The 26285-nt window shown below is 41.9% G+C and overlaps 3 protein-coding genes across 9 annotated transcripts in view; 2 read left to right on the forward strand and 1 right to left on the reverse strand.

Annotated features, from left to right (window-relative positions):
- Positions 1–4009, reverse strand: part of LOC106580556 (dedicator of cytokinesis protein 8) — a 120705-nt gene extending 116696 nt beyond the window's left edge. For all 3 annotated transcript variants that reach the window (XM_045703289.1, XM_045703288.1, XM_045703287.1), the window contains exon 1: positions 3735–4009. In XM_045703289.1, coding sequence (XP_045559245.1) covers positions 3735–3787 — 53 coding nt within the window. In that variant the 5' untranslated portion in view covers positions 3788–4009. The remainder of the gene's footprint in view (positions 1–3734) is intronic.
- Positions 1530–23065, forward strand: LOC106580558 (COBW domain containing). Of its 5 annotated transcripts, none has more exons than XM_045703292.1 (17): positions 1530–1604; positions 2096–2213; positions 7923–8064; positions 8422–8508; positions 10488–10584; positions 11149–11240; positions 13201–13260; positions 13487–13524; positions 14839–14885; positions 15266–15352; positions 15529–15573; positions 16401–16457; positions 19801–19852; positions 21331–21399; positions 21635–21700; positions 21945–22071; positions 22173–23065. In XM_045703292.1, exons 2-17 carry the CDS (start codon positions 2190–2192, stop codon positions 22244–22246), a joined length of 1164 nt encoding a protein of 387 aa, XP_045559248.1. In that variant the 5' UTR covers positions 1530–1604; positions 2096–2189; the 3' UTR covers positions 22247–23065. The 5 variants fall into 5 exon arrangements, with proteins under 5 accessions (XP_045559248.1, XP_045559247.1, XP_014017220.1 ...); XM_045703291.1 differs by lacking the exon at positions 1530–1604 and adding an exon at positions 1837–1853; XM_014161745.2 differs by lacking the exon at positions 1530–1604 and having other exon boundaries at positions 1952–2213.
- Positions 23066–23343: 278 nt separating this feature from the next.
- LOC106580559 (forkhead box protein D5-B-like) lies at positions 23344–26093 on the forward strand. The gene has a single exon (XM_014161749.2). It carries the CDS (start codon positions 24623–24625, stop codon positions 25766–25768), a length of 1146 nt encoding a protein of 381 aa, XP_014017224.1. The 5' UTR covers positions 23344–24622; the 3' UTR covers positions 25769–26093.
- The last annotated feature ends 192 nt before the right edge of the window (positions 26094–26285 follow it).

The following is a 26285-nucleotide window of genomic DNA, read 5'->3' on the forward strand; positions in this document are numbered from 1 at the left end:
TTTCCACATGTTCTTGTGTTACAAAGTGGGATTAAAATGGATTTAATTGTCAACGATTTACACAAAATTCTTCGAAATGTAAAAGTTGAAGAAAATGTAACATTTGTAATAAAATTATGAAAAATAAAACAATAATATATCTTGACTAGATAACTATTCAACCCCCTGAGTTAATACATGTCAGAATCACCTTTGGAAGCAATTACAGTTGAGTCTTTCTGGGTAAGTCTCTAAGAGCTTTCCACAACTGGATTGTGCAACATTTCACCATTATTCTTTTCAGTATTCTTCAAGCGCTGTCAAATGGTTTGTTAATCATTGCTAGACAACCATTTCCAGGTCTTGCCATGGATTTCCAAGTCGATTTAAGTCAAAACTGTAGCCAGGCCAATCAGGAACATTCACTGTCTTCTTGGTAAGCAACTCCAGTGTAGATTTGGCCTAGATTTGGCCATCTCCCAGTGTCTGTTGGAAAGCAGACTGAACCAGGTTTTCCTCTAGGATTTTGCCTGTGCTTAGCTCTATTCCATTATTTTTTTATCCTGAAAAACTCCCCAGTCCTTAACGATAACAAGCATACCCAAACCATAATGTAGCCACCACTATGCTTGAAAATATGGAGAGTGATACTCAGTAATGTGTTGTATTTTCCCCAAACATAACACTTCATATTCAGGACAAAAAGTGAATTGCATGTTTCTGAATATTTTATTCTGTTCAGGCGTCCTTCTTTTCACTCTGTCAATAAGGTTAGTATTGTGTAGTAACTACAATGTTGTTGATCCATCCTCAGTTCTCCTATCACAGCCATTGAATTTTAACTGTTTTAAAGTCACCATTTGGATGATTTCATGGTGAAATCCCTGAGAGGTTTCCTTCAACTCCAGCAACTTTTAGGAAGGACACCTGTATCTTTGTAGTGACTGGGTGTATTGATACACCATACAAAGTGTAATTAATAACTTCATCTTGCTCAAAGAGATATTCAATGTCTGCTTGTTTTAGTTTTTACCCACCTACTAATAGGTGCCCTTCTTTGTGAGGCATTGGAAAACCTGATCTTTGTGGTTGAATCTGTGTTTGAAATTCACTGCTTGACTGAGAGACTTTACAGATAATTGTATGTGTGGGGTACATATATGAGGTAGTCATTCAGAAATCATGATAAACTCTATTATTGCACACAGAGTGCGTCCATGCAACTTATGTGACTAGTGAAGCACATTTTTACTCCTGAATTTATTTAGTTTGCAATAACAAAGGGGTTGAATACCTATTGACTAAAGACATTTCAGCTTTTGATTTTGTATTAATTTGTGCAAATTTCAAAAAACATAATTGCACTTTGACATTATAGGGTATGTATTGGCCAGTGACAAAAAAAAGAAATCACAATTTAATCAATTTAAAATTCAGACTGTCACACAACAAAATGTGGAAAAAGTCAAGGGTTGTGAATACTTTCTGAAGGCACTGTACACAACATGCAGAGGGGAAATGATCAAACACAGCACACCACACAGGGCTCTACGCGGACCTTCGGTTTACAAGGAGCACGTGTGCGCACACAAATACATTTTGGAACACAATGAAAAATATTTAAGGTAATAAAGCTAGAATCTTTTATTTTTCTAGGCGCACTGGTGCTCCTAAATTTAAATTCCAGGGCGCACAGTAAAATATTTCTGCGTATATAAGCGAGTAAAATGGTGGCATTGTAGAGCCCTGACATACCCCAATGAGTAGGCTGAAGACCTGACGTTGAATTGCATAGAATTCTACGTCAGGCAGAAATTAGCATTTGGATCAGGAAAGTTTCCTACAAGCCAGAATGCTGGTTGGTCCTTCTGCAGGTAGGAATTTGAGACAAAATACCAGACCAACTGGTCTGTATATTGTTTGTATTTCCGTTTTTTTTTTTTTTTTTAAATACTGATGCAATTCACACGTGACAAACACTTGCACAATATGGCTGTGCCTAACCGGACGGCAAACACTTCCAGCTGATTGCTGAGGAAACGTGCATCGGTAGACAACATTCGATTATAGTCCGCTATTGTTTAAATATTGTGTATCACATGCAATGTGTTTACAGACTTCAAATACAAGCGACGGAACCTACAGGAGCCACAAAAAGTCAGGTAAACAACACTTCCTGTGGATACCCTATCTCCACCTCCTACTGCCAAATGGACCAACAGCACGTAAAACAGGTAAAGTGTACATTTCATAACATTCTGCTTTGTAGAGACTATTTAGTCTTTTTTACAGTGACTTCTTTTCAGACTGATATCCATGGAGTAACAGTCTGATGTTTAGGCAACCCAATGATTAGGAAATGAAGCCAACAAAAATACACTACATGACCAAAAGTATGTGGACACCTGCATGTCGAACATCTCATTCCAAAATCATGGCCACTGATACGGAATTGGTCATCCCCCCCAGTAGCTTCTTACAATCTCACACATTGTATAACATATTATGCATTGCTAATACACTATATTGCTAATACACTACATTCATATGGAGTTGGTCCCCCCTTTGCTGCTATAACACCCTCCACTATTCTGGGAAGGCTTTCCACTAGATGTTGGAACATTACTGCGGGGACTCTTTTCCATTTAGCCACGAGCATTATTGAGGTCGGGCACTGATGTTGGGCGATTAGGCCTGGCTCCCAGTCGGCGCTCCAATTCATCCCAAAGGTGTTCGATGGCGTTGAGGTCAGGGCTCTGTGCAGGCCAGTCAAGTTCTTCCACACCGATCTCAACAAACTATTTCTGTATGGACCTCGATTTGTGCACGGGGGCATTATAATGTTGAAACAGGAATGGGCCTTCCCCAAACTATTGCCACAAAGTTGGAAGCACAGATTGGTCTAATTTGAAGGGGTGTTCGCATACACTACATATACAAAAGACTGTTGGCGTCAGCTCAATAAGCTCTTTGTGATGTAAGTAGGCCTACCGGTAGACTGAAAATATTTCTTCTTGTTCATTGGTCTTTTGGGGGAAATATTGGTAGGCTCTAATATAAATAGAATAGGATTTGTTTTATGAATATTAGTCCACTACTTTAAAGATGTTAGAACTAAATGTGTGATAGGTAATTGAATGAAATAAATCAATGTTTAATATCCTTACTCATAAGAAATAACTATGGAGTTATTAAAGCAAATATCCTAATTTAACTGAAGGACTGCAACCCACCCATGACAGAGTACCCTACAGTCACAACATGGGCAATTCAGCGGTAACGGAAATATGCTGAGTCTCTGATTTAAAATGTATGCAGAACAAAAACCATTGATTTCAAAAGTTTAACATACATACAACTTTGAACAATTCACATAAATAATAATAATAATAATAATAATAATAAAACATTTAGCCTAGGCCTACTGTAAAAACTTGTATCTGCACAGTTCCTACTGTAAATTTATTTATTTTTTTATCTGTTGAAATTGTTGAAATGATTCCTTCTGCATAGAGTTCTATGGTTTGTTAAACTTTGAAATCAATAGTTTTGGTTTGGTATACATTTGAAAGAGAAAAATCTAGGACTCAGCGTAATTCCGTTATATGGAATTGCCCACATGTAGCTGCGTGTATAGGAATCCACTCGCCTTTCCCTGACGTAACAACAGCTCAAATCAGTAGCCTATGAGAACTCTGAGTTCACAAACCTGATCATGAAAAGTCGTAAAGGTGTGTGAGAGAGACGAACATTACCTGTTGATTTTCAGAGCGAACGCACGTCGCTCCGCGCTCGCCAAAGACGACATGAGAAGTTAACTCCAGTTCTGCGGTGGTAGCTACAGTTTCCCTGCGGAGTGGTAACTTCTCCTACCGCGCTGCTAGCACAAATGTCATCACAAGCCTCATCTTCGCTGTGGCAGCGTTCTGGGTGGAAACTTCCGCATTTGAAAGCTTCACATCCCAACCAGCCAGACACCGGCTGCAGAGTGGGAGGGGATCACACACACACACACACACACACACACACACACACACACACACACTCTCTCTCTCTCTCTCTCTCTGCTAGACACGCCCTTGGGTTTGCTTAATAAGCAGTCTGACGCGTGTGTGTGTGTGTGTCTGTAAGAGAGATAGGGTTGAGATCGGGAAGGAGATATTGATGTTTAGGAATGCCCAAATTGACATAGCTGACTAAACTAAACTCCTCGATTGAGTTGTTCTGAGAGTAGCTCCGACGTCACTTTAAAAATAATAAGATACTGATTTCAACACCCTAAGAATAGCCAATTAGGTTGGTTGGGATGGAGAAGGTTTCAAAGGCTATTCTTTGGGTGCTGAAATGTAGTACTTTTACGTTATGTCGCAAATCGTGGAGTTGAGTTTAATCGGCTTACATTGACATAAACCCATGTGTTTCTGATCTATTCTGATCCTAACAGCTTTTGAAATGTAATTTGTGTAAACATGCGCTCTGCACCATCAAGGGTTTAGATCAGTGGAGGCTGCTGAGGGGAGGACGGCTCATAATAATGTCTGGAATGGAGCGAATGGAATTGCATCAGACCATGTGTTTGATGTATTTGATACCATTGCACTGATTCTGCTCCAACCATTGCCATAAGCCTGTCCTCCCCAATTAAGGTGCCACCAACCTCCTGTAGTTTATATCTGGCGGGAGTATGATCTTCACTTGATGGGGTCATATATAAGTAGCCTATCAAGGATGAAGTACATCAGAGAGGATATGTGAACAAAAAAACCCGAATGTAGCTTGATTCAAAACAGAATGCACTGCACTGCAAAACAAAATATATGGGTATTTATTAGAAAGGATACAGCTTTTGTCAGATTTGACTTTTTGTAGCAGGTTATCAATTCAAAGTTGATTTGTTGCATACACAGATTAGCACATGTTAAAGCAGGTGCAGTGAAATTATTCTGTTTCTAGCTCCAGCAGTACCGTAAATATCTAACTGTACAATTAATAACACACAAATAATAAAATAAAAGAAGAAAGAAGAAATTAAGAAATATCGGAACGAGCAATATCTGAACGAGCAATGTCAGAGTCCAGAATATAAATATGTGATGTGTATAGACACTATTGACAATATAAGCAGGAAAAAGGTACAGCAGTAGTTATATGGATGAGATTTGTCAATAATTCCGTATTTACACATAAAGCAAATAACCAATTAGCTTTATTAGGTTAGGAGAACTTACGCAGCAGGTTAGGAGAATTAACGTAGCAGCATATCAAATAAAATGTAATTTTATTGGTCACATACACATGGTTAGCAGATGGTATTGCTAGTGTAGTGAAATGCTTGTGCTTCTATTTCTGACAGTGCAGCAATATCTAACAAGTAATCTAACAATACCACAACAACTACCTAGTACACACAAATCTAAGTAAAGGAATGGAATAAGAATATATACATATAAATACAGTCGGAAGTTCACATACACTTAGGTTGGAGTCATTAAAACTCGTTTTTCAACCACTCCACAAATTTCTTGTTAACGAACTATAGTTTTGGCAAATCGGTTAGGACATCTACTTTGTGCATGTCACAAGTAATTTTTCCAACATTTGTTTACAGACAGATTATTTCATTTATAATTCACTGTATCACAATTCCAGTGGATCAAAAGTTTACATACACTAAGTTGACTGTGCTTTTAAACAGCTTGGAAAATTCCAGAAAATGATGTCATGGCTTTAGAAGCTTCTGATAGGCTAATTGACATAATTTGAGTCAATTGGAGATGTACCTGTGGATGTATTTCAAGGCCTACCTTCAAACTCTGTGCCTCTTTGCTTGACATCATAGGAAAATCAAAAGAAATCAGCCAAAACAATTGTAGACCTCAACAAGTCTGATTCATCCTTAGGAGCAATTTGCAAATGCCTGAAGGTACCACGTTCATCTGTACAAACAATAGTATGCAAGTATAAACACCATGGGACCACGCAGCCATCATACCGCTCAGGAAGGAGACGCGTTCTGTCTCCTAGAGATTAATGTACTTTGGTGTGAAAAGTGCAAATCAATCCCAGAACAACATCAAAGGACCTTGTGAAGATGCTGGAGGAAACAGGTACAAAAGTATCTATATCCACAGTAAAACGAGTCTTATATCGACATAACCTGAAAGGACGCTCAGCAAGGAAGAAGCCACTGCCCAAAAACCGCCATAAAAAAGCCAGACTACGGTTTGCAACTGCACATGGGAACAAAGATCATACTTTTTGGAGAAATGTCCTCTGGTCAGATGAAACAAAAATAGAACTGTTTGGCCATAATGACCATCGTTATGTTTGGAGGAAAAAGGGGGAGGCTTGCAAGTCGAAGAACACCATCCCGATTGTGAAGCATGGGGGTGGCAGCATCATGTTGTGGGGGTGCTTTGCTGCAGGAGGGACTGGTGCACTTCACAAAATAGATGGCATTATGAGTGAGGAAAATTATGAATCTTATATATTGAAGCAACATCTCAAAACATACAGTATATACATATGCAATGAGTAATGCAAGAAATGTAAACATTAAAGTGACTAGTGATAAATGTATTAAAGTGGCCAATGATTTCAATTCTGTATGTAGGCAGCAGCCTCACTGTGTTAGTGATGTTTAACAGTCTGATGGCCTTGAGAGAGAATATATTTTTCAGTCTCTCGGTCCCAGCTTTGATGCACCTGTCTCGCCTTCTGGATGGTAGCGGGATGAAAAGGTAGTGGCTCGGGTGGTTGTTGTCCTTGATTATCTTTTTTGGCATTCTGTGACATCAGGTGTTGTAGGTGTCCTGGAGGGCAGGTAGTTTGCACCCGGTGATGTGTTGTGCAGACCGCACCGCCCTCTGGAGAGCCCTGCAGTTTTGGGCGTTGCAGTTGCCGTACCAGGCGGTGCTGCAGCCCGATAGGATGCTCTCAATTGTGCATCTGTAAAAGTTTGTGAGGGTTTTAGGTGACAAGCCAAATTTCTTCAGCCTCTTGAGGTTGAAGAGGCACTGTTGCACCTTCTTCACCACACTGTCTGTGTGTGATAATTAAGTTAAGGTTAGCTAAAATGCACAAAAAAACTACTTTTGACATCAATTTGACAAAACCTCTAGCCTTTCTATCATGACCAAAAATATGCTATGAGGTCAATGGGCAGGGGCACAATGAGATGATTACCCAACGTTCCAGGGGCCTATAGCTTGGGGGCCCAGCGAGTGAATGAACCCGCATCGAACAGCAAGGTGCGCGCGCCCTCTACCGTAAAACAATAACTTTTTGTTGACGTGACAGCTCAGCTGCACGTTGTTAGTTCATGGTGCAACAATGCTTAGTTAATACGTCGTAATGATTTATAGGTGTGTAATTTCTTCAAATGACCATAGGCCTACTTATTTGTTCACCAATATTTATTTTACCTAAGTCTCGGAGATCTCGATCTGTCTTGCGGAACACTTTAACTAGCAATCCCTTTTCTCAGACGGATTGTATATATCGTTGCACATAGCTACAACAAAATTGAAAGGAACACATTACATAAACATCAGCATGAAAATAGTGGTCTATCTATAAAATCTCTGTAATCAAAGATAAAACCAGGTAAACGTAATTCATCGCCTTGATTTGCTTCACACTGACACTTGTCATATTGATGGGACAGTTTTAAACGCAACAGTGTTCTAGCGTTTCCCTATGCACGAATGGACGGCAGCAGAGTTAGCTAGCTAGTCTAGCACTAGAAATAGCTAGCTGACTTCACAACACTGCTGGATGCGTTTGAAACGGTCCCACATAACATCTGTCAATCTTACCAATATATACCAGATTCAACCTTAGAGCTAACTTAGATCTGCACACGTGATTGAAATTGAATGTTAACGTTTATATTAGCTATATGCTAGGCAAGCTAACGTTATAACGCTATCAATACAATACAGACTGTACCGTTCGCACACATAACAGCCATGGATGAGGTTTTAATGGACGAGGATGATGACTGCCCAGAGTTGGTCCCCATCGCAGGAAATCCTCTCTCACCTGGCGAACAGATACCTGTGACCATCATCACAGGCTACCTCGGTATGTCTGGCAGTTAAGTCTAGTTTCCTCCCCCATGCATACTGCTGTGTTGCCAGAAAATGCGTGAAGGTAGTGCTCATCAATCTTGGTCATCGAGAGATCCGTAATGTGCATGGTTTTGTTCAAGCATAGCACTAAAACACCTGGTTCAGCTAGCTCACAAATACTTTGATTAGGCCCTAGTTGAATCAGATGTGTTATTGTCGGACTGGAACAAAAGCCTGCCCACCCAGTAGCTCCCCCATGGTCAGGGTTAGTGACTGACCACTGGGATAGAAATCTATAGTAATTACAGTGTGCTATTAATTGAAATCATTCCTCTTCCGCAGACTAACAGTTCATTTATAACCCATATAGGTGCTGGGAAGACGACACTGTTGAACTACATTTTAACTGAGCAACACAATAAGAGAATCGCTGTCATACTCAATGAATTTGGAGAAGGTATGTTCATTTTTGTGGTCTATATAGGTTGCACTATTTCTATTTTTTCATAAAGGTACAAAATTACTTGTTGCTTCATTACAGCTGTTTTGTAACAATGTATTCGATGGTGTGAATGTTTTCTTGTTGGTTGTACCACAGGGTTAAAGGAAAAATGCACCCAAAACCACTCATTGCCATAATTTACAGTGTTACATTACACTAATATGTGAGAACAATATTTTTTGGGAACAAATGTTTAATTGTGTTGTTGTAATAAGGTTGGGAGCTAGCCTAGCACTAGAAATAGCACAACGTGAACATCTTTGTGGACATTTTTGCAGCTCAAGTCGACTACAAAACCCACATTGCAATGCTCTCTATGGACTGGCTGGCTGGCTGGCTGGCTAGTTAAAGTAGCTGGTTAGCTGTAAAATCGCCTAAACAAACTGCACTGTCAATTTAGGAGTCAACAATCTCACCATGTTCAACCTGCAGATCATTGTGACATTCGCAACAGCACCAAGCAATGCACCTTTGAATGAAGAGTCAGACAAATAGGAGAAATGTGTTAGACCCTCTGTTAAATAAAAAAAGATTGCTAAAATATTATCAATGGCTCATTCGAGAGAAGACAACCTCCTACGTTATGACATCGGCCAGTATTGAAATCTGACATGTATGATAGACGTTTTCACGATCTTAAAGTCATATTCCAATTAACTTCTAGTGTAGTGAGAATGGCTTTATTGCAATGCTACGTCATTCGGGCCAAATCTTTGCCTGCTTGATCCGCAATAGCTCAGATACACATGAAAACATGAAATGACCCAGGGAATTGATAGAACATCACTCAGAGATGCACAAAAACAATATAACATTCAAAATAGGTGAATCTTTACTTTAAGTGCACTAGGGAGCAGCAAAGAGCTTTGTTCAAACCTAGATGAATCCCTTGAGATGCTGCAAGATCCTTTACAACCTGACATGAGAAATAGTGTTTAGTCTGGCTAAAGTCAATTATTTTAACCATGAAATAGGCCTAGAATATATCTGTGTTGTGAATGCAACACTGAACAAAAATATAAACACAACATGCAACAATTTTAAATATTTTACTGAGTTACAATTCATTAGGCTTTAGAAATCTATGGATTTCACATGACTGGGAATACAGATATGCATCTGTTTGTCACAGATACCTTTAAAAAAAAAGTAGGGGTGTGGATCAGAAAACCAGTCAGTATCTGGTGTGACCACCATTTGCCTCATGCAGCACGACACATCGCCTTCGTATAGAGTTGATTGTGTTGATTGTGGCCTGTGGAATGTTGTCCCACTCCTCTTCAATGGCTGTGTGAAGTTTCTGGATATTGGTGGGAACTGGAACACGCTGTCGTACACGTCGATCTAGAGCATCCCAAACATCTCAATGGGTGACATGTCTGGTGAGTATGCAGGCCAGGGAAGAACTGGGACATTTTTCAGCTTCCAGGAATTGTGTACAGATCTTTGCGACATGGGACCGTGCATTATCATGCTGAAACATGAGGTGATGGCGGCGGATGAATGGCACGACAATGGGCCTCAGGATCTCGTCACGGTATCTCTGTGCATTCAAATTGCCATCGATAAAATGCAATTGTGTTCGTTGTCCATAGCTTATGCCTGCCCATACCATAACCCCACCGCCACCATGGGGCACTCTGTTCACAAAGTTGACATCAACAAACCGCTCGCCCACACGACGCCATCTGCCCAGTACAGATGAACCCGGAATTTGATTGTCCCCAGCACAAGGTGCACCTGTGTAATGATCATGCTTTTTAATCAGCTTATTGATATGCCACACCTGTCAGGTGGATGGATTATCTTGGCAAAAAAGAAATGCTCACTAAAAGGGATATAACACATTTTTGCAAAATTTGAGAGTCCAGTCAGCAGAACACCCAGATGTTTACTGCTCTGATAATGATTGTTGTCCCTCATCTGTCCTGTAGGTAGTGCTCTGGAGAAGTCTCTAGCTGTGAGCCAGGCAGGAGAGCTGTATGAGGAATGGCTGGAGCTCAGGAACGGCTGCCTCTGCTGCTCTGTCAAGTATGCATGTTTAACTTCAATGTTAAGTCCCCCATATGGCATATCCAGAAAATGTTTTACCAATATTTTACTGTCACTAAGTATGAACAAATGTATTTTATAGTTAAGAAATGTAAAATCTCATAGTAAGTAGTTATAGTCATTTCAAACCCTATTGCCCCACTTTTATTGAATAGGGAAAAAAATCATATGATTTTTCATACATGCATTTTCATCATATTTGTACTATATACTTCAGCTTGTGTCCTAAAAAGTGAGTACACCTCAGCAATTTATAAGTATTTGTTTACCAGAAAGATGAGTTCCAGACATTTCTTAAACTATGCAACATTACCAGTTATTGTTTATGGCCAACTCATGAAAAATAATTACGTTTGGGTATATCTATTTAGGCGGACATCTAAATTCTGCCCATTCATTGAACTGGTTGAAACACTGCCACTTAGTCTTAGATAATACATCCCCTTTCATTGCATTATGTTTAAAATCTGGATGGACATCATTCCCTGATGTCAATTGACAATACCTACCATTCCTAATCTCAACAATAATTCCCTCTTGTAGAGACAATGGCCTGAAAGCCATAGAAAATCTCATGCAGAAGAAAGGAAAGTTTGACTATATTCTTCTAGAAACGACAGGACTTGCAGATCCAGGTAAGTTACAGACGTTGTGCAAAGCCAAATAACATCACAAACGCTCACAGTTGAATTAAAGTGGACTGTGAACAACTACCCAATATTTGCATTGTGAAAAAAAAATCCACCTGGAAAGGTATTTTTAATGCTATATTTATAGTAAATGTAGCAATTTATATGGCAAGAGAACAACATACCCACCTTTTCAATTGTCAATAATCCATTTTGCCTATATTCTTTTTATTTTATTTGATTTCACCTTTATTTAACCAGGTAGGCTAGTTGAGAACTAGTTCTCATTTACAACTGCGACCTGGCCATTGATGAAGAATGTTAAGCTCACTGGTTTGAGACCACAAAATCAACCAAATCCTCTAAATAGCTCTGCTAATAGCTCTATATTGAAGATACTGTGATTAAAGAAAAAGGTTAAATTATTTAAAAATATATATATAGGTTCATCATCATTTCTACACACTTTCTACCTGGTTTTAGTAGTTTAGGTTCAGACTGGAGTATTTTTAATCCCATCAAAAACACCTGCGACCAATTCAAAACCTCCTGCGACCAATTCAAAACTTCGTGTGACATGCAAACCCCAGTTTTACAATCGCTGTTCTAGAGAAATGCTTCACTCTCTGTCAACTCAAATCTGTTTACTCTCTTATTTGGTTAGAATACAGCTGTACGTTAAAGCAACAACAGGTTCACAAGTATACACAGGCAAGTTTCGACAGCAAGTGTAATGTATTTAAATAGCATTTCACTTCATCAGGATGATTTTTGAAGCCTAGGTGCTATTCCGTCTGCTATGCAAATAGATGCCCTCGTATTTTGTGTCGACAGTCAATACTATTCTTGACCTCACAGTTCCAGCATGCTTAACCAAAGCTTTGCGTTGTTGGCCTTACTTTGACTCCAGACGTCCACTTCTAGAACAGTCTCCCTGTGGCTCAGTTGGTAGAGCATGGTGTTTGCAATGGTGTTTGCAACGCCAGGGTTGTGGGTTCGATTCCCACGGGGGGCCAGTACGGGAAAAAAAATACAAATAATGTATGAAATGAATTGAAATGTATGCATTCACTACTGTAAGTCGCTCTGGATAAGAGTGTCAGCTAAATGACTAAAATGTAAAAATGTAAACAGTCCAGCTAGTTGAGCTTCTTCTTACTTAAGACTATTGGGATTATTGGGGTGCGGCAGGGGGGTGATATCTGAACAGCCTATTTCCATCAGGACAGGGAAGCCATCAGGCCGTAAACGTTTAGCCGGGGGGGGGGAAGGAAATCAATAGGAGGCCATTACGGGGGCGAGCCCTGTGACCACTGGACTGTGTCAATAAGTGACAGGTGTCAGTGGTCTAGAGACACAGCCAGCTACATACCATTGGTCCACACATGGGACTGACAGAGCACGCTCCGACCGGGACTTTCCTCACCTCTCCACTCTGTCATTGGCTGAGACAGGCTGGTTATTGATTGAGACAGGGCTGTCATTGGCCCAGAAAGGCCTGTCAATCAGAGAGGTCCCAGGGGGCTGGCACCTCCCATTGAGGAAGAGGCTGGACGGGTGGTGCGTGGGATGCCACTCACAAACAGTGTTTTCATTACTCTTCTATCAAATATTTACCATGCTTTCTTATTCCCGCCTGACGGTTTGACAAAAGTGCATTATGTGAACAAGCTAGGCCTGCTGCGGTGACATGGCACTGGAATAACTTCCCCCACGGAGAAATGGAAATGCCTGGAAGCAATCTAAATGTACCTATGGGGAGAAAAAACTATTGAAAGCTGCTCAAATTAGTTTTATCTGGTCCACTGAGTTCTAGCAGGATGAATGTGGCTGTGCTTGGGGAAGAGGCAAACTGTAATGGTTAGTAAATGTCTCCTGATAATGTTGTTTTACTTCTGTAATGTTCTTAATACTTCTTTAATGTTGCAGTATGCTATCTAAATCTCTCTCTAATTCACCCTCTCAGGTGCTGTGGCCTCCATGTTCTGGGTTGATGCAGAACTAGGGAGTGACATCTATCTAGACGGTAAAACAATCTATTTTGTGCTAAATGTGTGTGTTCCAATGGTGTGTTTGGGAGCTGTCGGTGTGTATTCCATGTGGTGTTCATTGAGGGGTGGGGGGGATCACAAGTGGACATAGAAAGTGACTTGAACAAACAGGCAGGACTATACACCAAAAGGCTGCAGGGTCAGAGTTCATTGAATAGTGTGTGCAAGCCTTCTTATTGTCTTTTCTGATTTTGTTTACAGGTATTGTCACAGTCATTGATGCTAAATACGCAATGCAGGTAAAAGCTAATTCAGACATGGCTGAGTCCGGGTTCATTTGTGTACATTTACTCTACATTCTCCTGAAAGAAATGGGGCTTTCAAGACAACTGGGAACTCTGAAAAAGATGAGGTGAAATCATGACGTCTGTGTTCTTCAGGTCGGAAAGTCAGAGCTCGAGTAAGATGCCAGAGTTTCTGACTTGGAATTCCAAGTTGGATGACTGTTTAAAACTGTTTCTCCCGGCCGGAGTCAGAGATTTCCGACTTCCCAGTTGTTTTGAACGAAAAAGCCACAGCTGAAGTAATTTCCAGTTTATTGTAAAATTTAAAAGTTGACATCACATAACAATCCTCAGAATCTGTCAAACAATCTTGTCCGCAAGTTGTAGAGGCTATAGAAAGTTCCAAACCCTGTACATGCATGCACACACACACGCACACACACACACACACACACACACCACCCTCCCAAACTCAAAAGCCTTTAAACACTTTGAAGAGGAACAGGTCAAATGACACCTGGATAATAGGCTGTAATCTGAGGGTGTCGTGCTTGGCCAGTCAACACGTTCACGGCCTAGGTGCCCCCACGGCTCTCACAAAGAGGAAGAGGGGGAAGAGGAGAGAGAGCGAGAGGGAGAGAGAGGATGATTGAAACTGAAGGGGTAATTGATATCAGAGCAGATCACTCTAATGGGACTGTCACACCCCCTAACCCCCCTTTCTCCACTCCTCTGCTCCTGAAATACTCTTCTGACTGGGGACAGATGAGAACTCAAGTCCCAGGCCTCTCACTCACCATCAGGCCCCAGACTCAGGGGTATGGTGATGGAGGTTGGTGATTTAATAGTGGTGGTCATTGTATTTAGTTTTTGATTTCCATCACTCGCTAGGCCAGAGCTGAGGGACATCCGCTGACAGGTTGATGTTTAGGGGTCAGGAGAAGAGGTTACGATCCCTACTCCCTCTGTTATTACATATTTCACTCAGGAGATGAAACCAGCGCTGGCTCCATCCCCGTTGCAGGGGCAGGACACAAATAGAAAATGGATCTGATTTATCTCCTGGTTTGAGCAGGGGATTTCCTGTATTACAGGTTGGATTGATGAGGGTCGTTCATGTTCTTCTCTTCATTTTGGGGATGTCACTTTTTGTGTTAGTTTTGGTACATTTATCTACTCTTCAATCCCAGGGCTGAATCAAGTTTGAAATACAGTTAAAGGTGAAAACTAGCTTAGACTTTATTTTGCATCAGTGGACTGGAGGATAGTGACGTGTCAGAACAGAAAATTGGTCTCACTAACTTTGGTAAATGAATTATCTTCCTGCAGCATCTGACAGAAGAGAAACCAGAGGGACTGGTAAATGAAGCAGCTAGGTATGCTATGTCTGTCTGTCTGTCTCAGTACAGGAAGGAAACATGTTTTATACACACAGTTTTTGACAGTTTAAATTCCATAAAGGTTTGGGGCTTTTTGTTTTCTCACCCCTTACATGCTGTGCCATCAGTCCTCTGGTTGCCTGGTGGTGTTGGTGATCCTACAGAGAGGAATGTCAATACACTGCTCTCTGTTTCTACTGCTGTTTTCCTCTCCAACATAATAGGGGTCCCATTTGAGTGTGGCACGTCCTTTACAATGCCACACACACACACACACACACACACACACACACACCTCAAGAGGGCTTGGGAACACCAGTGGAACGCCATACAGCTTTGTAAAGGTTACTATATTGGTTCTACTGTTGTATGTGCAGGCAGATCGCCCTGGCAGACCTGACCATCATCAATAAGACTGACCTGGTGAATGGAGAAGAGCTCAACCACCTCAGAGACACCGTCAGGTGACCACTAGTTGCTTTTTACAGACCTTTTTACTAATACACTGTCCTGTTTTAAAGAATATTCAAGTGAGGATCTGTTTCCATTTGTAGTTGTGCTTTTTGATTGTTCAGGTCAGATGTGTGATTCCCTTATGCAAATGTATTGTAACGTAATCATAAACATCTTCCCTCTAAAGGTCTATAAATGGTCTGGTCAAGATTCTGGAATGTCAGAAGTCAAGGTGGGTTGGTTCATTTGGCCTCTATGAACGGTGGATGGTGATTGTCTACTGTAGTCCTACTCTGACCTGGAGCCATAACCCGGCATGGAGACACAGTCCTGCTTCATGTTACAGGGGTTTTACTAGGACTATTTTTAAACACATAAAACTCTCTCACACACACACACACTTATCCCTTTGCATGTTTTTCCAGCTTTGTTCTTGAAACACAGATGAAACATATCAGCCATGAATGAGTTGTATTTGAGCCCCCCCTTACACAGACACAACCCCCAATCCTAGGGTTTCCCGTTACCCACAAACCCTTGCTCTCTGACCCCTCTGACGCCCAACCAGGCACCACCCATTCTGTGTGTGTGAGTTATAAGACACAAGTAGGTGCTGTCTGGGTAATGAAATCAGTGCTGCTCTGCATGTATCAAAGGCAGGATGTCTCTCTCAGATCCACTCTGCACCCCAGAGATACTACAGAGAACATGAAAGCCCAAAACAGATAGGGGGGCTAACCAGAACAACATTCCCACAACTCCTGTCCTCCATGTGTCAATGGTTCTCTGTGGACTGGATATTAAAGGGGCAATCTGCGGTTAAAACAATAACAAATGGAGGTATAAGTCGCAGATTGCCCCATTAAATGGTTAATAACAAAACAGATGAGTCCTATCCAGTCCAGTGGTATTGTGACATCAACATTGATGCTTTCATTACATATGCATGTTAAAATCAAAGTGTAGTGTGCACCTCTAAGTTGACCCACAGTGTTATAATGAAACCAGAAATTAGCCATGTTTTACTTGTTGACCTGTTTATCTTACTTGTTTCTCTAGGGTGGACCTATCTCAAGTTCTGGATCTGCATTCCTTTGACAACAAGGATGGAGTTAAGTAAGTGTCTTCAGTACAGTGTGGCTTTGAATCAATAGCACTCTCAACCCGATTCTAAACCACTTTCAACCCGATTCTAAACCACTTTCAACCCGATTCTAAACCACTTTCAACCCGATTCTAAACCACTTTCAACCCGATTCTAAACCACTCTCAACCACATTCTAAACCACTCTCAACCACATTCTAAACCACTCTCAACCCCATTATTAACCACTCTCAACCCCATTATTAACCACTCTCAACCCTGTTCTAAACCACTCTCAACCCCGTTCTAAACCACTCTCAACCCCGTTCTAAACCACTCTCAACCCCGTTCTAAACCACTCTCAACCCCGTTCTAAACCACTCTCAACCCCGTTCTAAACCACTCTCAACCCCGTTCTAAACCACTCTCAACCCCATTCTAAACCACTCTCAACCACATTCTAAAGCACTCTCAACCCCGTTCTAAACCACTCTCAACCATATTCTAAACCACTCTCAACCACATTCTAAACCACTCTCAACCACATTCTAAACCACTCTCAACCACATTCTAAACCACTCTCAACCACATTCTAAACCACTCTCAACCCCATTCTAAACCACTCTCAACCCCATTCTAAACCACTCTCAACCACATTATTAACCACTCTCAACCACATTCTAAACCACTCTCAACCCCATTCTAAACCACTCTCAACCCCATTCTAAACCACTCTCAACTCCATTATTAACCACTCTCAACCCCATTCTAAACCACTCTCAACCACATTCTAAACCACTCTCAACCACATTCTAAACCACTCTCAACCACATTCTAAACCACTCTCAACTTCATTCTCAACCAACCATTCTCTACTCCGAAAAGGTTTCTAAGGGGACAGTAGTTATGAGCAGTGAATATTTATAGTTGTTACCCTTCTAAACATGGCAGTGCAGCAGCCTGTACAGAGGTGCTGTTGTTGATCATGTTTCCCTGTAATGAAGGGCCCAGACTATAGAGGGGTTGGTGAATTGTAGGACCATGGGGGGTTCCTCATTGTTACCACAGTAAAACAGCAGTAAAAGCTCCAACACATGAATGGAGTCATTGGTGGTAAACCTCTCTTCACATGAATGCAGTCACGGGTGTTTTCTCTTCTCCCATCCAGCTGCAGAGGATTAGAGCTCTCTCTCTGTGTGTGTGTGTGTGTGTGTGTGTGTGTGTGTGTGTGTGTGTGTGTGTGTGTGTGTGTGTGTGTGTGTGTGTGTGTGTGTGTGTGTGTGTGTGTGTGTGTGTGTGATGGTCCCTGAGGAGAGTCATCTAAGTACACAGATAGCCCCTTTCCTCTGCCTTCCTCCCCCCCAGAGCACACGCTGGCTGTTTGAAGTGACCCCCCACCGGTCCACGTGTGGCACTAGCAGCAGAGAGGGCTAAAGCTGCTCGACATCGTTTGTCCTCCTTGAGGGGTCAAGGGGGCTAGGTGGAGGAACAACGGGATGGGATCTGGGGTCATGGGTTTTCAGGGTCTACAGCCGATCTCCTCTCTCTTCAAATGTCCCAACACACATACAGTGAGGGAAAAAAGTATTTGATCCCCTGCTGATTTTGTACGTTTGCCCACTGACAAAGAAATGATCAGTCTATAATTTCAATGGTAGGTTTATTTGAACAGTGAGAGACAGAATAACAACAAAAAAATCCAGAAAAACTCATGTCAAAAATGTTATAAAATGATTTGCATTTTAATGAGGGAAATAAGTATTTGACCCCTCTGCAAAACATGACTTAGTACTTGGTGGCAAAGCCCTTGTTGGCAATCACAGAGGTCAGACGTTTCTTATAGTTGGCCACCAGGTTTGTACACATCTCAGGAGGGATTTTGTCCCACTCCTCTTTGCAGATCTTCTCCAAGTCATTAAGGTTTCGAGGCTGACGTTTGGCAACTCGAACCTTCAGCTCCCTCCACAGATTTTCTATGGGATTAAGGTCTGGAGACTGGCTAGGCCACTCCAGGACCTTAATGTTCTTCTTCTTGAGCCACTCCTTTGTTGCCTTGGCCGTGTGTTTTGGGTCATTGTCGTGCTGGAATACCCATCCACGACCCATTTTCAATGCCCTGGCTGAGGGAAGGAGGTTCTCACCCAAGATTTGACGGTACATGGCCCCGTCCATCGTCCCTTTGATGCAGTGAAGTTGTCCTGTCCCCTTAGCAGAAAAACACCCCCAAAGCATAATGTTTCCACCTCCATGTTTGACGGTGGGGATGGTGTTCTTGGGGTCATAGGCAGCATTCCTCCTAACACGGCGAGTTGAGTTGATGCCAAAGAGCACCATTTTGGTCTCATCTGACCACAACACTTTCACCCAGTTGTCCTCTGAATCATTCAGATGTTCATTGGCAAACTTCAGACGGGCATGTATATGTGCTTTCTTGAGCAGGGGGACCTTGCGGGCGCTGCAGGATTTCAGTCCTTCACGGTGTAGTGTGTTACCAATTGTTTTCTGGGTGACTATGGTCCCAGCTGCCTTGAGATCATTGACAAGATCCTCCCATGTAATTCTGGGCTGATTCCTCACCGTTCTCATGATCATTGCAACTCCACGAGGTGAGATGGAGCACCAGGCCGAGGGAGATTGACAGTTATTTTGTGTTTCTTCCATTTACGAATAATCGCACCAACTGTTGTCACCTTCTCACCAAGCTGCTTGGCGATGGTCTTGTAGCCCATTCCAGCCTTGTCTACAATCTTGTCCCTGACATCCTTGGAGAGCTCTTTGGTCTTGGCCATGGTGGAGAGTTTGGAATCTGATTGATTGATTGCTTCTGTGGACAGGTGTCTTTTATACAGGTAACAAGCTGGGATTAGGAGCACTCCCTTTAAAAGCCAGAAATCTTTCTGATTGAGAGGGGGGTCAAATACTTATTTCCCTCATTAAAATGCAAATCAATTTATAACATTTTTTACATGTGTTTTTCTGGATTTTTTTGTTGTTATTCTGTCTCTCACTGTTCAAATAAACCTACCATTAAAATTATAGACTGATCATTTCTTTGTCAGTGGGCAAACTTACAAAATCAGCAGGGGATCAGATACTTTTTTCCCTCAATGTACACATAAACCAATAATGTATACAACCTATTTTGTAAGCGTGGACACTACAATTTTTCATTGCTGTACGCCTTGACATCGGAAAATACCTTTCTTCATGTAGACATATAAAACCACAGAATGGTTAACAAACTCTAGGAATACCATATTAATTTCACAGGTAGATGCTTCCAGATTGTAGAATAAGTCATGTGTCTGCATGGTTAGTTGTCATGTAAACAAAGATACTACAGAAACACTTAACCTGTTGTTCTTTATCTCACAGCTTGGTAGAGAAGCTACAGCTTGTGAAAACAACAAGACCACATCTGGATAAGGTAAGGATGTAATGAGTGTCATCGCTGATTCCTGAAAGTAATATTGAGCTTTGATTATGTCTGCTCTATCCGTATCTTGAACAATATGTTTTTGGTCTTGTTTTTTTCATCGACTACCCACAATCAGGCATTTATAGAAAAGGAATGAGCAATCGTTGTGTAATCAACAACCACAGGGTTGGGGTCAATTATATTTCAATTCAGGAGGTGAAAAGTAGAAAATAATGGGTGATTTTTCTATTTATTTATTGAATTTCTGTTCACTCCCTATATTTTAATGGAATCGACTCCAGGCCCCAGGCTTGCTGTGTATGTAATGAGCCAGGGAGACAGTCCTGGGGCAGAGTGTGGTCCCTAATGCCTTCAGGGGATGACACACTAGTGAAAAGTCCCTACCCTGCTCTACTGTTTTTGTGCTGAGGCCCATTTAAATCTTTTGAAGTCGGCTTTTTTATTTAACCTTTATTTAACTAGGAAAGTCAGTTAAGAACAAATTCTTATTTACAATGACCGCCTACCCCGGCCAAACCCGGACGACACTGGGCCAATTGTGTGCCGCCCTATGGGACTCCCAATCACGGCCGAGTGTGATACAGCCTTGATTCGAACCAGGGACTGTGGTGGTGCCTCTTGCACTGAGATGCAGTGCCTCAGACCACTGCGCCACTCGTGAGCCCATTGGTAAACCAGGATACATTTTTAGTCTGTTACCCAAAAGGGGATCACTAGGGGAAACACTGGGGTTGGCTGCTCATGGGTAGAATGAGACCGGTTTGGCATTGGTCTTCACTCTTCAGTCATGTTGTTTGCACCTCACGGGGGGGTTAATGGCTGCATTGTCATCTGTTTTTGCCAGGTCTCCTTTCCCGCATGAAGCTGAACCGCCCTTGTACCCCCCTTCTTCCCCCGTAGGTCCAACCCCCCCTCCAAGTTGCTCTTTTCATGCTAATAAGAGCGCTGTTTTTCTGTTGTTATACCAAATAAAAAAAGGAAGTGTGTAACCTTAACACTTCCACACAATGCCCTAAATGTCTGCAAAGTGCCCTTGTTATGCTGTAAGGAAGTATACAGAGGAGGGAGGGTGTGTGTGTGGGTGGGGGGGTAAAGAAGGCTGTCAGCTGGGTTACGGTGTTCGATAGAGTTGAGCTTGTTGACGCGTTCATTGACAGTCATCAGCAGCACTTAAAATGTGGTGTGACAATGGCATTGGGTTGAATGGTTAAAAATATGCTGGTTCCATTTAGCTATGATGCACTTTCCTTAAGCAGTTTATATTGATATTAATCAAAGGATTTGTATTTTATTTAGCAGTATGCATGCAAAGATTTTGTTTTTCAAAGAGGTTTGATTTCAATCATAAAATAGTTTGTTTCAGAGCAATCATTTCAAGCACAAAAGCTAGTTTACGTTTAGTTACTTTTACGCTTCAAAAAATGCAACAATATTAACCCTGGGCTGTACGGGTTCTTCCTCTCCAGAGTATTCTGACAGTGACATTTGAAGTAGCTGGGAGTCTCTCAGAGGACGTTTTGAATGTCTTCATCCAGGTTAGCATACACATTAACACTGTTATTCAGCATGTTCATTACAATGGACGTTTATTTTCTGCCAACATGAGTTTGACGTGCCACCTAAAATCACTGGTTCATCAGAAGATGGGGACACATCTCTTTCATTGTTTTTAAAGCTGGTTATTCTCATGAACACTATAAAGTCCATAAAAGAAACCTTGTCTTTTCACATCAGAAACATTCCGTTTTACAAAAGATTGCTTCTTTCCAGGATCTTCTGTGGGAGAAAGCATTCCAGAACCAAGCCGGACTTCCCATGAAGGTCATTCGCTTGAAGGTGAAACACACAGTTCATCCTCTGTCAGTGGTTTTCAATAGGCATCCCTGTGGTAATACAGTGTACATGTATTTACAGTACGCCTTCCATGTAAAGCATGCATTCATTGATGGAGATGTTATTGGAAAAACATTTAATATGGCAGCAGATTTCAAGTTAAGATTCAGTCCTTTGTGTGTATTGATTTCTGGACACTTTAGGTATGTCTCAGTCTGAATGATAGTGTGTGTGTTGGCTATCCTAGGGGATCGTGTCCATCGCAGGTAAAGCCAACCAGGTGATGTTGCAGGGGGTCCATGAACTCTACGAGCTGGATGAGACCCCACAGGTGTGGGGGGAGGAGCCTAGGGTCAACCGCCTCGTCTTCATAGGTCAGCTGTGTGCGTGTGTGCGTGCGTGTGTTAATGCATTCAATGCTTTACTCAATAAAGCCTGACCAAGTCATCCTTTATATCCCCCCTCACCTCTACAGGGAGAAACCTGGACAGAGAGATCCTACAGGAACACTTCATCTCAACGGTACTGAACGTGGGGGACAGGAACTAAACAAGAACCCCACCCCTCTCTCCTCACAGTGAACTATTACTATTTATTTCTGATACCCTCCACACAATGAAACACCTACTGTACCTGCAGTAATCCTCATCACTGTGGAGTGTCCAGGCCAGGAGTACCTCAAAACGTTATGGGATTTACTATTAACCATGATTACAGGCCAAACCTTCACAGTGCAAGCATCTAATTGACAACAGTACAGTCAGGCTATACACAGTGTGTAGTCTCTTAACTCTTGGGTGTGATTGGGTCACTTCCTGATGAGGCAAATGCTACGAGGAAACATTCGATTAGTGTGTGAGTGGACTCAATCCATCATCAACACCATTACCCAGTCATACACTCTCCACTCAAACCAGATAAAAAGACAATTGGAAAATAGAGAAGTAAATAGTGCCCTTACTATCATTTTCCTTGTAAATTATGTTTAACTTTGGAAACTCCTAACACCCATAACCTATTAATTGAAATCGTGAGTGTATTCATCAATAGTTTCGCTGTGTTTAAAATCTGTAAGTTGTTTGTGAAGTTAAGGTTTTGGACAGGCTAAGACTTTTATCACATCTTCTCAAAACTGGTGCAGCACAAAATTAGGCTGTCTGTAAATGTCCACATGCTTGACTACTAGATGGGCTGTTTCAATTATTAAAATAAAGAAAAATGATTAAGTAATCTGATTTAATATTTTGAGTTTACAATATTATATGTTTATATTTCGCTATTATTACAAAAAGTATTGCCTGTCATTTTCTTGTCATTCGCTTGTTCAATAATTGTGAACTACGAATTGATATAAACTTTGAAACTCGAGTGGTCTTGTCTGAAGGTGTTTGAGGAAGGTGTTTGAGGAAGGTGCATAAATCCAATGCAATATTCCACAACGTGCTTAAAATGCTTCAAGCATATTAACTAACGCCTTGGTTTTATTGTTTTGAAGTGACAGAATTGCATGGGGTCCCCATTCATTTTCTGAATCGCCAAGAAGTAATAAAACAAATTAAAACGATTTAAACGGATATTGGCCCTATCAAATCGGATGCTTTTGTCTTAAGTCAAATATACATGTTGGCTTATAGTGTACGTTTTAAATTGACCCTAGATATAATCTGTTAAACTTTAGATTTTAAATGTAATTTTCTAACTCATTGTCTGGTATACATCTACATGTGCGTCTAATTTGTTGGATGGTTTGAGTTGGTTGTGTTTATTTAGGCTTAATTACCGATATTAGCGCGTTTACAGGTAGTTTGTAGGCTGTGCATTCTTCGATTTCCTCACGTCCTCTGGACCCGCACACATACAGGTGAAGAAATAGGTGGGATATTCCCAATTTTGCATTTGCAATTGAGATTGGTTTCCCGAAGAAGGTTTTAACACATATTCTCGCACAGGCCCGGGGTTTGCTTTGAGGATGGCTGTGGCCATTCACTCCGACCATAAACCCCAGCCATGTCCCGTAGGCCACAGCTGCGCTGTGTTCTACCCGATTCTAATGCTGATTTGCTCGTTAAGATGCCTCGACTGCTGCTTTTCTCTCCCGACCACGGGGAGCCGTCCCACGGCCATTTTCATGGCCACATCACCTGCGGGCATCCCAAGGTGGCAAACTAAACGAAACCACGGGGGTCTGGGGGGTAGAACGCTGCGTTTCTTATCAGGGGTTAGGTGTGGTGTTCAGATTTCCCATTGCATCCCCGCTTCCAGTCGAGCTACTGTGCTGCTTTTAGTAGGCCTAATTGAACAGGAAATGTGCCACGGTTCAAAGTAAACCCTGTGAATAAAGGTTGACCATGCTGCATACCAATTAAGGTTATAAAGTTGACCACAATGCATTTGCCTCAAGTGTAGGCTACTTTATATAGCCTACTCGAGATAATAGCAATTTTTTGTAGACCCAATAATGTGCCATGTCTGGAACTCGATATTTGATAGACAGACCTGCGTAAGCATGGTAGATCTTGCTAAAAGCACCATTCTGAATATACCCCCCCAAAATAAATGCTTTTTGCTAACTATAGTCGATACATTTTATTATTGTATTTCATTGAACACTCTTAATTCCGAAGCTTCACTCCATGAACTTTGTGGTGTCTGCATACAAGACCAATTAGCATGTAAGGTTTCTCCTCACCATTAGCTTTCTCCTTGGTTCATCTAACACCCCGCAGCGAGGGGCTACTGTCATAGGTCTGAGTGGGGATGGGACTGAGCTGAGGGGGGGGTAACAGCCCAGCTCTAATAAAACCCCCAAACTTCCATGGTCACCACAGACAGGCTGACCAGGAGCACAGGCACAGGAGGGGCCGAGAAAGTCAGAAAATACATATCTGTGTGCGCTGTTAGGCATCGGTAATTGCGCTTTTATGCATGTTAAGAATTAATGATAAGGTGGTCGAGTTGAGCTTTTACGCGTGTGTGGACATTGTGGTCTCCGTCATGACCCTCTCCAAAGAGTATGAAGCGTCCCAGCAGACTGGCTTGCCCCTGGACGCAAAAGAGGTAGACGTTGTTGGAGATGACGAGCCTCTCCATGGCCAGCTTCGTCTCTATCGGACCGAGAACACCACCGAACCTAGCTCCTCCGCCGAGTCCAGCGCCGAACTGGACTGCTCTGAGTTCGACTCGTCCGGGGAGAGCGAGAACAGTTTCTGTGCAGACGCGCCTTCATCGGGGAGACCACAGAACGGTTCTGTAAAGCCCCCGTATTCCTACATCGCTCTCATCACCATGGCGATCCTACAGAGCCCTCTGAAGAAACTGACACTGAGTGGCATCTGCGACTTCATTAGCAACAAGTTCCGCTACTACCGGGAGAAGTTTCCGGCGTGGCAGAACTCCATCAGGCACAACCTGTCACTCAACGACTGCTTTATCAAGATTCCGAGGGAGCCTGGAAACCCAGGCAAAGGCAACTACTGGTCTCTGGACCCCGCATCTGAGGACATGTTTGACAACGGCAGCTTTCTCCGGCGCAGGAAGAGGTTTAAGAGAAACCAGCCGGAGTGTGTGAAAGATGGACTCATGTTTTACCCAAACTTCAGCTGTTACCGGCCTTACGTGCGACCTTACTGCGTCCAAGGCCAAGTGAGCGCACCGGCTGCCCCTCTCCCGTATATGCCCGTTCAGGACAGGCTCGTGATGCCACCTTCCTCCTACTTACCGTACCCGAGTATAAGCAGCAGCGGTAAGGTTGTTGCCCCCAGAGACTTCAGAATGCAACTTTACGCAGCAACACCTGCGGAACAGAAGCCTGCGCGCGATACCCAGACAAAGTGTTCATTCAGTATTGACAGCATTATGAGTAAAACCTCTACTTCTATATCACAGAACACAAATCCACAGAACTCCAACCCTCCTTGTTCTATTGACTATGGTAATCTCCTCACGGGACCCGATAGTTGCTTCGTTCCGAGCCTGCGTCCAGCTCCCAGGACTCCATTCTGCCCAAGTGCAATGTTGAGCGCACCTCCTTTAATAACAGAGAGTATCCAAATGTCTTATCCTCGTTGTTAAAGTGTTTGTTTGTAGTAGCTATAACCAAAGAAATATCTGTGTCTAAGTGATCCAATTATATAGGCCTAATGGAGGCAGGTTTACGCATTTCTCCGAGAAATGATTTAAACTGCATGTTATTTGTGTTCATTCCATGTTGAATATGTCAAAAGAAGTTAATGTAAATAAGAAGGCTGATAATATATTTGTTAAAATATGGTGTCAATGTGAAAATGGAAATAAAACTGGAAACACTTTTGCCAATTGTAAAGAAAATAGGCCTACGTTGTATAGTGATTTTCCGAATGTCGACATTGAAATGAAACAATAAATATGTTTGACCATATCGTCAGATTTTGTTTTTGCTGTCTTTGATTACTTATTTCCTTCAACACATTTATTTACACCTTAAAATTAACTGCGAAATATTTATTATATTAGAACAAAATAGCCTGAGGAAATAATTGCACCTAAAGATTTCCAAGCAGACTTACTTCGTAAATAAGCTAAATAGGCCTCTGACCAGCAACATATATTA

The sequence above is a fragment of the Salmo salar genome, chromosome ssa20, assembly GCF_905237065.1.
Source record: "Salmo salar chromosome ssa20, Ssal_v3.1, whole genome shotgun sequence".
Taxonomy (NCBI): Eukaryota; Metazoa; Chordata; class Actinopteri; order Salmoniformes; family Salmonidae; genus Salmo; species Salmo salar.

Excerpts from the sequence above, each read along its gene's own strand:
- LOC106580558 (XM_014161745.2), top strand. The coding sequence starts at position 2,079 with ATGCAATGTGTTTACAGACTTCAAATACAAGCGACGGAACCTACAGGA. Across the intron at positions 8,065-8,421 it reads CATCATCACAGGCTACCTCG|GTGCTGGGAAGACGACACTG; the intron begins GTATGTCTGGCA and ends TAACCCATATAG. Across the intron at positions 21,701-21,944 it reads TGAAGGTCATTCGCTTGAAG|GGGATCGTGTCCATCGCAGG; the intron begins GTGAAACACACA and ends TGGCTATCCTAG.
- LOC106580559 (XM_014161749.2), top strand. The coding sequence starts at position 24,623 with ATGTTAAGAATTAATGATAAGGTGGTCGAGTTGAGCTTTTACGCGTGT.